Below are 15,267 nucleotides of genomic sequence, written 5' to 3' on the forward strand. Positions count from 1 at the left end.
TGCAGTGAGCAAACCGCATATCATGTGAATGCTGCTTTCTGATTTCCTACCGCGAAAAATATAATTTATAGTAGGCTATAGGCTATAGCTTGCTAATGACGCTTTGACTATAGCTGGGTAGCTAACAGAAGAGGTTGTCAGTTCTGGTGAATGGGTTCTTACCCAGCCCAGCCTACATCCTGCAACCAAGTGTTATGAATATTCCAAGCTGAATAAATAACCTCTTTTCTGGAGGTAACATTACATTTTTGGAAGAGACCATGGAATAAAAGACTGGGCTTCATACTGTGGCATGTTTACTCTGCGTCCATTTGTTATTTCCATAAACTCTGTACTCTTTTATTGCTGCCTCCAAGTGGGGTTGTGTTTCAGTCCATTTCAACATTTCAGCACAGCATGTGGCCTCATGAGTTTGTATATGTAAAAAGCTTCTGAAAGCTCCAAGTTCAGGATATGTTTTTCCCCCTCTATTCACACACACACTACTTTTTGTTCTAGCTTCTTACAAAACACTTTAATGCCAACCAAACCAAGGTAATGACTGCTCATTATGAAATATGATCTCATGAGTTTGATTGGAAGGCAGCAATTTACTTCTTAAGTAATATTTATCAAAGATTTGCAACCAGCTGCTCCAGATTTGATTCCCAGAACTCCAGTGGCTGTTCCAGTTACTTTGTACCACTTTGTACTAATTCTACCAGGGTAGCGGTCGTCTCCACGGTGACTGGTTGTGTACAGCGTGTATGTTAAAGTGTGTGTTGCAGAACTGCCCTGTCTGTGAGCCGGCTCCTGGGATCTCATGCAGTGACATTGTTGAGAAGTGTGTGTCATCATACAGTAAGTGTGCACCTGAGCGCCAGGTGGCCCTCTGAGGCCCCGGGCTGCGAGAACACCTGCTTCTGCACCGCCTGCAGCTCCGTATTGTCCCATATGCTTCAGCTTCATGTTGTTGTTGTTGTTGTGTAAGAGTTACTGTAACACGCTGCTGAAGGCATATGAAAGCATCAGCTGTATCACACCTAGTAAAACCACTGCATCAACCTTACCACTACTACTGCTGCAACTACTTCTACCCTTGATATTCCCTATCACAACTTCTACTATACTTGAGCTTTTGTCAAAGGTTGATCTTACAGATATCTGGTACTTTTTCACACAGCCCATTGGATTTGAATACATTTCACTTGTGTGAAATACCAAAGGACTCAACATATGGCATAACCTTACTGTGTATGGACACTTTTGCCAAAACTTTTCAGAAACATTGCATTTATCTCTGCCAGGCCTAAACGTGCCTTCAAACCGGTCTCGAAGCCAATTTATTTTTGGTGTGCCACACTAAAGACATTGCAAACGCGCCAATAGACACGAATGCTGCTTCATTTAAAAATGTGTGTGACGCATGACATGATGTTATGTTGAGTGTGGAGTCGACATTACATCATTTGTTGTGTTGGAGCTTTAAATTCAATTTTAAACATATCGAAAAATTACTATTACATTAGTTCAAATATTGTACTTTATCCCATAAGATTCTGAAAATGGCCTTCAATTAAGATATTGTACAGTTTTTCTGACTTACTCCCTCTCAGCTCCATACAGTGTTGTATGGCAGGAAACTTCAGACATAACTTCCATTAACAATGTTCACAATACAACAGCTGCTGCAGCAAGTCTTTAGGCTTCATTTAGCAGGGTTTTATATAACAATTGTTATTCCAACAGGACAAAAACACATAATAATGGGATCAATTGTAGACAAAATATCCTTATGTTGTGGCTCTATTGTAGAGAGGACTAACTAATAGCCGTACTCTTCTTATTGTTCTGCAGCAGAACAAGAGAACATTTAATAATATTGATTTTTTTCCCCCTTCCAAAGGTAAGGACTTTACCCTACAGTCCTGAATATGTCTGAATAATAGATTTAGCCCATTTCAAAGGCCTTGAGTCAATCACAGAGGCGTGCTCCGTGTTTTCTCTGGCTCTCTCCTTTCACAGATCCCATTCAGCTCGGAGCCATCCACAGCGAGAGCACGTAGCAATGAATATGTTCTATTCCACTCAGTCTTTATTTTTAGGATTGAGTAGACTTACAGATGGCCTACATAAAACCTGAATAGGGCTTCATTTTAACATCGGAGCAGAGAATTGGCCGGCGTGCCATTGTGTGGTCTCTATAATGGGAATACGGGGGAGTCGAGTAATACCGCCTGTCCCCTCGCTGTCCGTATTCACACGGCCAACACGATTTTCCGTGATGATTTCTGAAATGGGTTTGTCCTCAGGGTTTGCGTCAGCGCTGCCACGTGGTCGAAGGTCGCCGCTTCTGAAGAGGTGGTGCGATTGTTTGGCTGCTTGATATTACATCTCACTCAGCATTCATTTGAACCCACGGCCCGTCGCCCAATTCCATCTGAAAAATTGAAGCGGACAGGAGTATAACTTTGAAGAGGAAGCGTTGAGAATTAAAGTGGAGATATTAAGGGGGGGGGGGGGGGGCTCTCCCCGCGAGATCAAATTAACACGAGCCACATGAGACGTTCTTCAGACCGAGACGACAGGAAAATTAATCAGGAAAATGAAGGGTTGTAAATTAGAAGGTGTCAAACTGGTAACATACTAGTCCGTAAGTATCCGGAGATTTAAGTCTCGCATCTAATTTTGACCTCGGTGGCAGTCCGTCTATCCCCTAAGCTCTCATTCGTTTTATATTAGCGCACATATGTACATCTTGAAAATCCTTTTATCAGACAATTTTTTTTCTCCACTTCCTTGTAGGCCGTCCTCTCTTCCCATTTCCCTCCCACTATAGGCAGAGACAACCAGTATTCACTATTCTTATACAAACAACATCAGGCCTTTTGCTTGAGTGTGCTCTTGAGTCGCCCTTCACTTCTTTCTCACCGGCATCTCAGTCAATCATCATGGCGGATGTAATGGGTGTTACAATTACAATCTATATCTTTTCAAAATAAATGCATGCAACAGGAAGTAAAACCAGTTAAAATCACACAATGTATCACTTCAAAATAAAAGCACACAAAATCTAATTAAAGAGCAGAAAACAAACCTAAAAAACATGCAATGTAAACTCATACTGCCTGTGCTGCAGCACCTCTTTTCACCCTCTGTCTGAAACCAGAGCCCAGTCTGCTCTGATTGGTCCGCTGGCCGGCTCTGTTGTGATTGCTCAACCGCTTACGGATGTCCCACCCCTGAGCCTATCATGTACAAAGTGTTCTAGCACTAGCCAATAGAAACACAAGTGTTACGTAGTGATGTCATTATGTTACAGAAGTAAACAAAGGAGTCCAATGAAGGCGTTTCAGGAAGGGCGGGAGTGAAGAGATTTGGGATTTAAGCCTTTGAAGACCCTTTACATGCACAAAAACTATATAACACACTACAGGAAAGGGTAAAACCCCCGAAAAGCATAATAAGGCCCCTTTAAAGTTCTTATTATGTGCAAGCCAGTCCAGTTCTTCCACACCAAAAGGGCCTCCCAAACTATTGAAGCGTAAAAACCTTTAAATAAAACTATATACAGTAGCATTACGATTTCCCTTCATTTGGAACCAAGAGGATTTAACCATTTAAAAACAATCCTAGAGCACCACAAGTACAGTGTCCACGTTTGGAGTTCAAGGGGAAAACCAACCCTTTGCAGCTGCTGTCCGTCTACACTTCATCCCCTCTCAGACCAAACAACAGCGACCAGCAGGCTCCACTTCCTGCAGCTGACTTGTTCTTAAGGTGGCAGGTTGCTTCACAGCTTAGTTAATGAAAGCGACAATTCTGGCCTCCCGCTAAGGCTTCCACTGAGTGAGGCGTGCTGAAGATGCAAAACATGACAGAAAACAGCTGCTAGTCCTGGACGGCTTTAGAGAAGATGATGGAGCAACCTATTCTAAGGTTGTCTAATGCAGGATTACACACAGATGATCTGTTGTGAGCTCATGCACAAACACTCAAATGATCATATTGGTAAAAATGGCTCCAGAATTAGACGGTTTTTTTTAATGGTTATGGCAAAATGTTCAAGTAAAACCGATCAAAATATTTTTGAAATGTTTAGAAGAAGGCTGTTTTATTAATTTTGGAAAAAGCTGACATAGCGGAGGTACAGGGAGGAGCTGCATCCCTCATGACAATCAGCAGCTTTCACAGTCTTAAGTTGATCTCTCTTAAAGCAGGGAAAATACAGTGAGTCTGTCTGCAGCTAATCCTGCGCACTGCAAACAGGTTTTATCCTCCATAATCTTACAGCAAGAGTTTTAACACAACAGGAATCCTAGAGTCTTAAACAGTCTTAATTGTATCCTCAAGAAAAAAGAGGCACGCAACATGATTTCGTGTTTACTTCTTTCCACTGTGTTGCTAAAGGTTTACTGACAGAGACACACAGATGAGATTTCTAAATCAGAGAGGGAGAACAGGAAGAAGTGGAAGTTGTAGACAGATATGTTTCCCTCAGACCCAAAACAGAGATAACAGGAGGCTGGTTATCAGTGGGAAGTCCAGGTTCAGACATTCCCACAATGCAACATCTGTCAACATGGATCACGTGTGGGAGGTCGCCACAATAATGGAAACGGCTCAGGGTGAAAGGACCAGTTACTAAAAAGTCTATAAAAGTAGTTTTTTAAGTTGATTTGAAATAAACTGTATTATTATAGTTTCCATAACAACAGGAGACAAGAACTCAACAAGGTCAAAACATCTAAATATACCGATTGCATTTTTTTGATTTGCCTTACAAGTTTGATCCTGATGAACAGAATTAGTCTTTCTAGTTAGACATTTTCAAGTGTGTCTTGGTATAAATAACCTTTCTTCTTTAGCCACGGATGTTTGTTTTCTTACAGTTTCATGCTAGCTTAATGGAATCATCATATTGACCCCCACTTGTTCGCTGTTAATGCCTTAGACAATGAACAGCTCTATTCACACATGGGCTTAATCGGACATTACACAGATGTAGTACAAGAGAACTGCAGAGCAAAGTCTGTTTCATGTCTGGTTAACCCTAATTCTTAACATTGACTGACCCTACGCTCTTACCCTAACCCTAACCAAAGTTCCTCTGATGCCAAACACCTAAACACACATGAGATTCAAGAAGCAAATCAGACGCAATGTTTCATTCGGTCAAATCAAAACTGCCTTTGATCTTGATCCAACCAACGATTACATTTGTCTGCACATCAAAATTGGCCGAACATCTCACTGCAGTAATATAAATGTCATTGCAGGCGACAGGGTTGTACCAGGATATAACTAAACTGGCGCAATACTGAACATTCAATCTCCTTTTATTGCCTAGAAACAGTCAACTTAAAAAACATTGAAACCCCGTCTCCTACAAATTACATTTACATGCTTTCGATTTGTTTAGCCAAAGAAAATGTAATTGCTAGCTAGGTTATGTTCTGTGGCAGTGATTTGTTGGAGTGCTTGAAGTCAAATATGTATTCACTGCGCAGAGCTTGTGGTGAGTTGGCCGGGTTGGATGTGGACAAAGAGTTTGACAGCAGAAAGTGCGGCTGACATCTTGAGTCCTAAATCTGGTTAAATAATTGTTGGTAAATTGAAACACATGAATAATAGTAAATATTATTGCTTTGGACTTTTTCTGTATTCTCTGTATGAAAAACGAAAGACTGTGATCCTTCCCTAAACTTTAACCAAGTGTTGTGATTGACTTGCACAACATTATTTTATGTCATCATCAGCTTGTGTTTAACACAGACCTGATTTTAGGCCTCTAACCAAAAACAGGTTGAAAGAACCATTGACTTTGAGACGAGGGAACGAGGTAAAATCCTGTCATTTGTGTGTTTTAGGACTCATTCCTGTCTTTAGGCTACTTTTACCGTGTGTGATTGGTTATATTCAGAGAGAGACTCCATTCATTTATTTTAAACATGAATAAAATGTTGTTTAGACCCTCATCATGTGACTGTGATGTCACCAGATCATCCTGGACTCAGGAAACACAAATGTATAACTGAGATATAAACTGGAAGCATGATGTCTGGAAGCATTTCTCCTTGTCATGGAGGGTCTAGTGAGATTGAATTTACAGTTATAGGATCCAATGGGAGTTTGACTCCTTAGAGGACAAGAAAATGTAGGATATGTAAGGCTCTGTTGCATCAATTATGAGCATCTTCTATCATCCTGTCTCTTGTGACAAGTTCTGAAAACTATTTCGTCCGAGTTCACGGTTCGTACCATGACGAGACATATTTCCCTCAGCAGCTCACTTTCTTTCCCACACCTCGGCTGCACCTGCATCACAATTGATAAAGCAGGTTGTCCCAGCGGACCAAAGAACAGTGTGTTCATGACCTTCTCCTGGAGATGTCCCATTGTGTTCAGAACACACACAGGCTGAATGTTATGAGGAACATGTTGTTCAAAGGTGGGGAAGTCACCAAAGAGACAGAAGGATGGAGAGAAAGACAGAAAGTGAGGAATCGAAGAAGACATTAGGAGAGGCAGAGCGAAGAGGACGAAAAGATTGGGAGTTTTTCTGGCAGAGATCCAGCGCTGCACATTCTCGCAAGATTAATTGAAGCTGTTTTTGTTTTTCCAGGCTGTGAATTACTGGCAGATTATAGAGAAACAGCTGTTTCACCCACTTCCCCCGGACTCCGCCTGTGTGATTATGCATCGAGTGACAACCAAGACAAACACTCACTCTGCGCTGCCTTCACGCCTCCTTCGTGTTCATCCCGTTTCACAAACTGTCACTCATTTGCATTGCGATTAATAAAACAAATCAGACACGATCATTACAACGACAAAGACATATTTATTAAATCCTTTTTTTAGTTGTTTGTTGTAGTTAGTCATAGCTGCTCCAACACGTGTATTTACAAAGAAATGGCATTTTTGTAGAAAATTCTAGTGAGGGATTGAGCAGGAAAAAAGACATTAGAATAGTTTGCAAGAGTACAGGAGAGGGTGGGGGGGTCATATAGGCACAAGTTACACTTACTACAATGTCAAAGGAATATGCATTTTTGGTGGCACATCCATGACAGGTTTGGAAAAAATGTAATTAAATGACAAAATGTTAAAAAATGATCACATCTTTATTCCCCGCTTTGTAAAAACAATATTACATATCGCACTGGTTTGCAATGTGTACTTTCAGAGCAATGGCTGTTCAAATGGGGATGTCTGGCTTTGGACAAATGGGCTTTTGGTCCAATGGGACATTTATCTGACTATTGGGGTTTTGGAATAATGGGCAAACCCCCACAATGCAGTGCAGAAGTTAAAAGCAAGGTCTTCTAAAAAATCTCTTGAAATAACCCTTGCAATATGTAATCACTTATTACAAAATGCGGGGAAGTTACAAAATGATGTGAACATTTATTACATTTTGTCAAATTATTAAACAATGTGTGCTTCCTTGGCTAACGTAAAATACACTTTCCAATGCTAAATGCATAACAAATGCACACTTTCGGTTTTGAATCCAAAGTCCTGCGACAAGGCGATTTAAACTGCTGCTTAGCTCGGACACAGCTGGAGGCGAAAGTTAGCAAAAGACCACAAGAAGACAAAGGAAATCTTGCACTTTAAAGACACTTTTGATGCAACAATACATTGAACAAGTGTGTTTTGGAGGGAAAAGAGATATTTTTGTTCTTGGATATCCATCTGTTCCTTCTTCAGACCCTTTAAACCATGATCATAACGCAACCAAACTGCATGATATGTGCCGTGTTCGCCCTAACGCATTTACAGAGGGGGAGGGGGTGCAATGTTAATCCTGTTTTTTTTTGTTTCATAAAAAAGACATATAAAATGAAACGAAGCATTTCCTTATATCAAACATTGATTTTTTTTTTTTTGCTAAGAACATTAATGTGCCCTTCAAAAGAGGTGTGAAAAAGAGAAAGTATCTAACATTGTATGTTACAACAGACTAATTGTTGGATACACAGTATCCACAAAACTAACTGATTGGTTTTTCTCATCGTGGCCCGAGGCAATGATTACAGTTACAGTGGACTTTGAATGGAGACTCGTAGGTGTGAGGAGATTTCTAATAATGTGGTAATGTGCGCCCAGATTTGCTCCCAAAACTGAGTAATTCCTACCCTCAAAATACTTCATTTATTTCTTAAATGACTAATTCCTCCAAACCATAAACTTGTGAGCCCAAACGTCTTCAAACTGAAAGAACTGTTTTCAGTCCAACCCGCTACTTCAAGCTCAGAATTTATGACATTTAATTTGGGATAAGTCTATAGAGTGGTGCAGTAATGAGTCCAGTGGTTTTTTAAATGCATTTGTGGTGCCTGAAATAAGGTCTGTGGTTAACACAAGCTTACAAACATGTGTTTGCCACAAAGCTTATTTTCTACAATATATCAAAATCCAATGGGATTTCGATATATTTCAGAAAATAAGCTTATTTTTAGAGCCAACTTCCAGGTCGGCCTATAAAAACCTGTCATCACTGCACCACTCTATGTTCTCATATATAAAACAATAGATAGGCAATGAAAGTATCTGAGCTTTTTTATAGAAAGTCATATATCTGCCCCTATATAAATAACATTATTATAATTGGTCTCAAAATTATAACTATTTATTTTTGTATCATTACTTTTTCTAGTATATTTCTTGTAATTGTTGACTTTGGTGAAATTATCAATTTATTCTCATTATGTCACAACTTAATACTCAATTGTTCCGTATTAATGAGCAAGAACGGCAGATATTTATAAAAAACGACATGGGAGCAGGGTAGGTTTCACCTGGCGGTTATTATAATTAAATGTGAAGAGGAGAAAATCTGGTTGGGCAAGCTTTCCATATCCTCATATTGTCATTATCAGAGATCGCAGATATTGGATCTGATGGCCTCAGGCGACAGATTGGGCGAGGGGAACGTTCTCTTTGATCAATTTAAAAGCTTACTTTCATTAATCCAACAACGTGATGATAAAATACTACCAGGTTTGTAATGACTGCTGGATAAGGTATAGGATTATGAGCCGTAATCAAATGTCACAACTTCAACAGAAATACGTGTAATCGAAAACAATTATATCGTGAGTTCAGCTAACACAGTATACGTGATCACGTGCGATCACTTCCATCGGTCTCTCCAATTACAAAAACGAAAAAGTAGCTTATGTATACGCGTTCAGACAAAGTACTGTAACAAATGAAATGCGTTAGGTCATCCGTCCATAAGATTACGGGCATTTATATACATTCAAAGTGAATTTGACGCTTCAGAGACGCGAGCCGGTCCGGAGTAAAAGGCCCATCGCTGAAAGGATAAAGGCGGGGTCACGCATGGCTCACGGACCCTGGTGTGCAGAGCAAAGCTTTGGTGAGCAGGCATATGGATAAATGCAGATGTGGGGGTTTGTAAGATTGCGCAGCGTACTTGTCAGGATGATTGAAAAAGGATCACGAACGGGTTGCTTTAAATTAAGGAGCAGAGTGACACGTAATGATTAAAGGGGATCATCACTGTGTGAGACATTGAAAATTCCCTTTAAATGCAGATTTTATTTTTACAATGTAGTCCTTAAATTTACAGGGCTAAAAGCAATTGGCGACCGTTTCTTTACCAGCCATAATCAGTACCAGATTTTTGGGAAATATAAGTTAACCGCTTGTTCCTGATTGAAAATCAAGACTATTGATCTCAGCATTAGCACTTCAACTCTTCACATGTTGCTCTTTTCTCTCGGATCCACTAGCGCTGAATATCGGGACACATGCTGTGTGTATTTCATCTCTGCCAGTGGTTTTCCTTTTCTTCATTCTAAAAAAAGTATTTTACGATGGTTCCCCTGGTGTGCTTTCTTTCAGCTGCACTTCACACAACATCAAAGAGGGCAAGTGAATCACTGCCCCCCCCCCCCCCCCCACTACTACCACCACCTGCTCTGTAACTCGCTCACTCTAACATCTCTCGCCTTAGAAAACTTGTGCTGCTTGAGTCGAGGGAGAGTAACCCTCCTGATTAGAAAAAACGTGTATTTTTATTTTAACCTCATATTAGTCATGGACACATCCCTGAAGTTGGTAGGAAACTTGTCTCTATATACTATAGAGAACCGCAGTGACGCGTCCTAAAACCCGGAAGTAAGTTAGCATTTTTACCACGTCCGGTTCCTTCGACAAAAAGCAATGCAATTTCTCCATAGGATTTTGGAAAATAGCTCCAAATAAGGTCTGTGTTTGACACAAATTGAAGAGACAGATCACGTTTTGTTCTACGACATTAAATACATCACCCCGCTGGTGATTTCTGAAGAGTTTACGTGTCTGAAAAACGATGGTTGTTAACAAGTGGCTGAATAGGACTACAGAAGTTGTCCAGGCCGTTTTATGTCATGACACCGATCACGTAAATACTCACGCTAAGTTTGTTTGCCCTGTTCTGCTTGAAAGCAAGTACCTGCCTCCTGCAAACTGTTCAAACAAACACTTCAACTCGTACCATTTATAATCTGTAGTTTTGAATATGGATCTTAAATTGGCGTGACGTTGAAGCAGCGACCCTGCTGTAGTTCCTTTATAGCATAATGTTAGCATTTTGCTTCTTGCGACTAGATTTATGCTTCGAAAATTATAAAAGTAGGATAGACATGTGGAGATTATCCGGCTGAACAAAACGTGATCTGTCTCTTAAATGTGTCTCAACCACAGACCTTATTTCCAGCTATTTTCCAACATCCTATGGAGAAATTGCATTGCGTTTTTGACGAAGGAACCGGAAGGAGTTTAGGACGCGTCACTGCGGTTCTCTATAGTCGTGTTATGATAGTGATTCACAAAAGCAATGGTGTAATAGTAAAACTACGTTGGTGACATTTTTAATGACAATCGAAACACAAATATTCAACGATTTTTTTTCTTTTTTTTCCTACACCCTGATAGCACATCAGACTTTTTTTTTCCTTCCTGGACTTTGTTAAAAAATTAGCGATCAATTCCAACAGATACATAAACTGAAGTGATTGTATCAAAAAAGCTGTGTAATATGAACTAACTTAATGGGTAACTGTATTGCCTTTCTACTGTACTTACAGACTAAAACCAGAGCAGAAAAAAGAAACACGAGGACTTCACAATAAATAGGAAAATACATTTTGCCTGGCAAAAAAACCATAACCACTTCTTCGCTCCGTTCAAATATTTTACTGTACACCCATGTTGGCTGCTACAATTGAATTAGGTGACATATTAAAATCAAAACACATTAATCGGTCATTAAATCGGCCCTATCCCAACACTAAAAGATGAGTGCTGCTTTAAATGTTATAATTCTCAACAAGGGTCAGCTTTTCAACAGGGAGGATTGAGTCGTCAAAGTCTCGCCCTGCGCCCTTGGTGACCGTCTCCTAGCAACAACATCGTTCTCATTTTTTCCCGTTAGCATGGTGGTGATGCGTTACTTCCAGGTCTTCCTCGAAAACATCTTCCATTTTGACGTGAGATATAATCATGATACATGTCGGGGGGTTATGTGATGTTTTCCTGAACACAAAAAAAAGTCTGTAAACTTTTTAAGGATCCCGCTGTGCTTCATTGCCATTCAAGCTGTGGACTGATTGTGTAGTGTGTGTGTGTGTGTGTGTGTGTGTGTGTGTGTGTATGTGTGGGTTTGAGATCATATGTGTGCTTGTCTTTAATATCTGTATACTGTGAGTAGTAGCAAGGCGAAAGGGTACGCATCTTTCACCTCAGGGTGCCTTGATCATCAGCACGCAGCAGAAAGTCATTAATCACTCTGGTTGGCAAGTCAAAAAACATCGAAGGCTTCAACATGGAAGTCCCTTCCTCTCTCTTTTCACATAGAGAGATTGTCAGTGTTCTTTTTTGTTTAAAAAAGTGCTCCTTTGAGGGGAGGGGTTGCAGGGTAAGGGCAGCCTGTGGTCCAATCAGGACAGTCCATTCCTGGCGGATTCCTCAGCCTGGGCGCTATAAAGGCAAGATGGCCGCCAGCAGAATGAGGGCGGCGCTGAGCAGGAGGACTGAAGTCTGGCGTCGGCCCGCAGAGTTCACATCCCGTCGAGCCGCCTCTGGAGACTCGTGACCGATGCCGTCTGAGGGAAACGGACGACAATGAATATAAATAGTTAGCTTAGCACGAAACACTTACTTCGATCAACATCTTCTTATATGTGCGGAGTAAGTATTTGTTACAAAATGTCTTAGCTGAGTAATGTTGTTGCTGTTTCAAAAAATATTATATAGATGATACCTAATAGATGAAAATAGATTAAATCTATTAAGTAAATACTTGCATTAATGAATGATCGCAATATTTCTGAGTTTTTTTAAATATATGATATACATATTATTATATTACAATAGGGTTAGTCAGGTTTTTTTAGGGTCTAAACTGAATCCTCCATTTTTGTACAACAATAACTAATCAAATATAAACTATAGTAACTATATTCCCCTTTAATTCCCAATGCATGACTTCAACCTCAATGTCTGAAGGAAGTGTGTAAGTATGCAATGTCTTGAATCATGATTACATGAAAGCAAAACTAAGGAATATTATACACACACACACACAGTACTATTGTACACCAACCTCTGGGTTCTAGGGAGTTGTGACTGTTGTCGTCAAAGTCGACCCCTTCCTGAACGGTCCCGGGTTCTTTCACACAATTGTCTTTGGAAAACAAAGAGGAGAGAGGAAAGATTAGAGAAGTCCAAACGTCACTAGTCTAATGCCTGATCACAAGCTGGTGGAGGACTGAAAGGCAGAGAAGACTCATCAGTCTGAGACTCACTCTGAGGCCGGACAAAGACTTTGAGGCGAAGGCAGCTCCGTCTTCCTTTCTCGTCAGTGATGGAGGCTGTGGAGACATTAGACAGTCAGAAACAAACAACTCTGAACACGTGACTTTAACATTTCAAACTTCCTTGATCTCATCTAGGGTTTTGTGTTTATGGTTTGAATGGCAGTTTTATACAAAACACACATCATTGAGAAAACAGTTTTAGTGTACAAACCTTTAAATGAAACTACAGCAGCACTACACCCTCTAACCTTTAGTAAATGTACATCACACTACATTACATTTAATTTAGCTGACACTTTTATCCAAAGCATTCAACCATGATAAAACCATGTCAAAAAAGCAAGAAGGTACATTAGCTATCAATAAACCTTGTAAATGCTCCTGCATTAGCATTAAAAAAAGCTTCAGCAGTGCATTCAGAATGTTTTATTAGCAGGTGCAAAGGGCTACTTTATTTTTAGATTATACCACCCAAGGCTTCAGCTAGTTTGTTCAATAAAATAAGGGTCTTGTGAAAAATGTGTTTATATTTGTCAAGGTAAGGGAGAAAAAAAGTGTATTGGTTAGGGGTGTAACGGTTCACAAACATTTCGGTTCGGTACGTACCTCGGTTTTTAGGTCACGGTTCGGTTCGGTACGTTTTCGGTACAGCAGAAAAAATTATCACAAAACATAACATATTTTTTACACACGTGTACCGAACCGAAGGGCCCGTACCGAATAATTTCGGTACGGGTACGTATACCATTACACCCCTAGTATTGGTATAAAAACCGAAACTCAGAATTGACACCAATAGGGCCAGACCAAGCCATATAAGCCAAGTCCATATAAAAGACAACCAACAAACTGTATTTTGTACATTTCACCTCAAACTAACCTTTTGTGGCCCTTCATTGGCCTAATTTGACAACTTTTAAAGTCTTCTTTCCATTCAACCACAGTATTTTCATGGCATGGAATGTCTTGACTCAACCCAATCTTTTTGGTTTTCCGTTAGCAAGAGTTGTGGATGATACCTGGCACCAAGCGAACTAATCAAATGACAAAGGTGAACTGATTGTCTAGTCTGATTCCAGCCTACGTTTTGTGGTCCATCTGCAAAGCCATTCAATATTCCCCATTTACATTCCATTCACAACTTCACCTGAGACCTCTTCACTCTAACACCTACCGTCCTAGAAACGAACAATCAGACAAGGTCAATTGTTTCACTTGAGCTATTCCACAAATATCTCCTTTAAATACAGTCTGAAGAGCCTTATATCACCTCCTAAATCCCCCTCTCATCCTGCCTTTCGGCTCCATATTTTACACTGTCAAATCTCAATGTCACCCTCATATTCCCAAGTGTAATTTTACCAGGGGCGGTTACTTCTGCAGGTGAGTGGCATGCTGCCCACCTGCAAAATCTAATTTCCTCTGTTTCCTGCAATGATTAAAAAATGTTTGTGCTGTGCTTGTTTTGCAGAGCTAACAAAACTAATTAGTTTTCAACCAGTGCAGGGGACCAAGTCACCAACGGAGCGCTGAGGGTGTCTCCAGCTGTGACGAATGACTTCAACTTCTGTCTGAACATTTTTACGTTATGTCTGACCTTATGTTCATCCCAATATAGATTATTCCTCTTTTCTTTTTCAGACTTTTCCTCTTGGGCCTCAGCACTCCTGACCCCTGTCATTTCCTGCTGCCTGCCGAGTTTCTCAAACTGCTCTTAATCTCGCCACAAACACAACCTGGAGTGTGTTCCTGACTGTGTGTTTTGGCGTATGTATGCATTGTAGTTGTGGTTGCATTTGAGCAAAGACTAGCCGTAGTTTGTCCACAGACACCCATCCATCCCTCCTCCGTGTGATGGATTCTTTCCGTGCGGTGAATCCTGATAAAAGTAAACCATGTCAGAGTTTCCACTGTCGCCCATGACTCTCATGTCTCTTATTTCAAAAGCCACTTTATCAGATGCCGTGCGGCCGCTGGAAGAGATAAAAATCATATTTAAGACTTCAACATGAGAGCGGGATTGGAAGTGAAGCAGCAGAGGGAGGAAATAAACGAGAGAATCGGTGTCAATCTCGCTGCTTCTGTCTGTGTCAGTGGGTATCCAGTAACTTACCTCACACTCACTGTCTCAGTTTCTGTGTCTGAACTCCACTGGCCAGAAGCCCCGTCTTTGTCTCCCTCTACACCTCTCATGCTCCTTCTCTTTCCACGACTGTTGTTATCTCCTTCTGACTGACTTTAACTGCTGTTTAAAGTCTACTCTTGCACAAAGAAACTATTGTCCCAGGCTCTTATCCAAGACGTTTCATTTATTTATAAGTGGATTATTATGGTTTCAACTAACAATAATTATGGCTGTCAAATAATCTCTTAATCAATTATATATTAAAGGATTGATCAATTACTCCATTAAATGTAAACAAAAAAGCAGTGGCATGTACTGGGGATTGGT

At 40.4% G+C, this 15,267-nt stretch overlaps 1 protein-coding gene across 1 annotated transcript in view; it reads right to left on the minus strand.

Annotated features, from left to right (window-relative positions):
- Window positions 1-10,840: 10,840 nt before the first annotated feature.
- Window positions 10,841-15,267, minus strand: part of LOC117553309 (ephrin-A5b-like) — a 69,194-nt gene continuing 64,767 nt past the window's right edge. The window contains exons 3-5 of the mRNA XM_034227183.1: window positions 12,804-12,869; window positions 12,602-12,682; window positions 10,841-12,101 (exon numbers count right to left, since the gene is read on the minus strand). Of these exons, the coding sequence (XP_034083074.1) occupies window positions 11,977-12,101; window positions 12,602-12,682; window positions 12,804-12,869 (272 nt within the window). The 3' untranslated portion in view covers window positions 10,841-11,976. The remainder of the gene's footprint in view (window positions 12,102-12,601; window positions 12,683-12,803; window positions 12,870-15,267) is intronic.

This window comes from Gymnodraco acuticeps, unplaced genomic scaffold (assembly GCF_902827175.1).
Source record: "Gymnodraco acuticeps unplaced genomic scaffold, fGymAcu1.1, whole genome shotgun sequence".
Lineage (NCBI taxonomy): Eukaryota > Metazoa > Chordata > Actinopteri > Perciformes > Bathydraconidae > Gymnodraco > Gymnodraco acuticeps.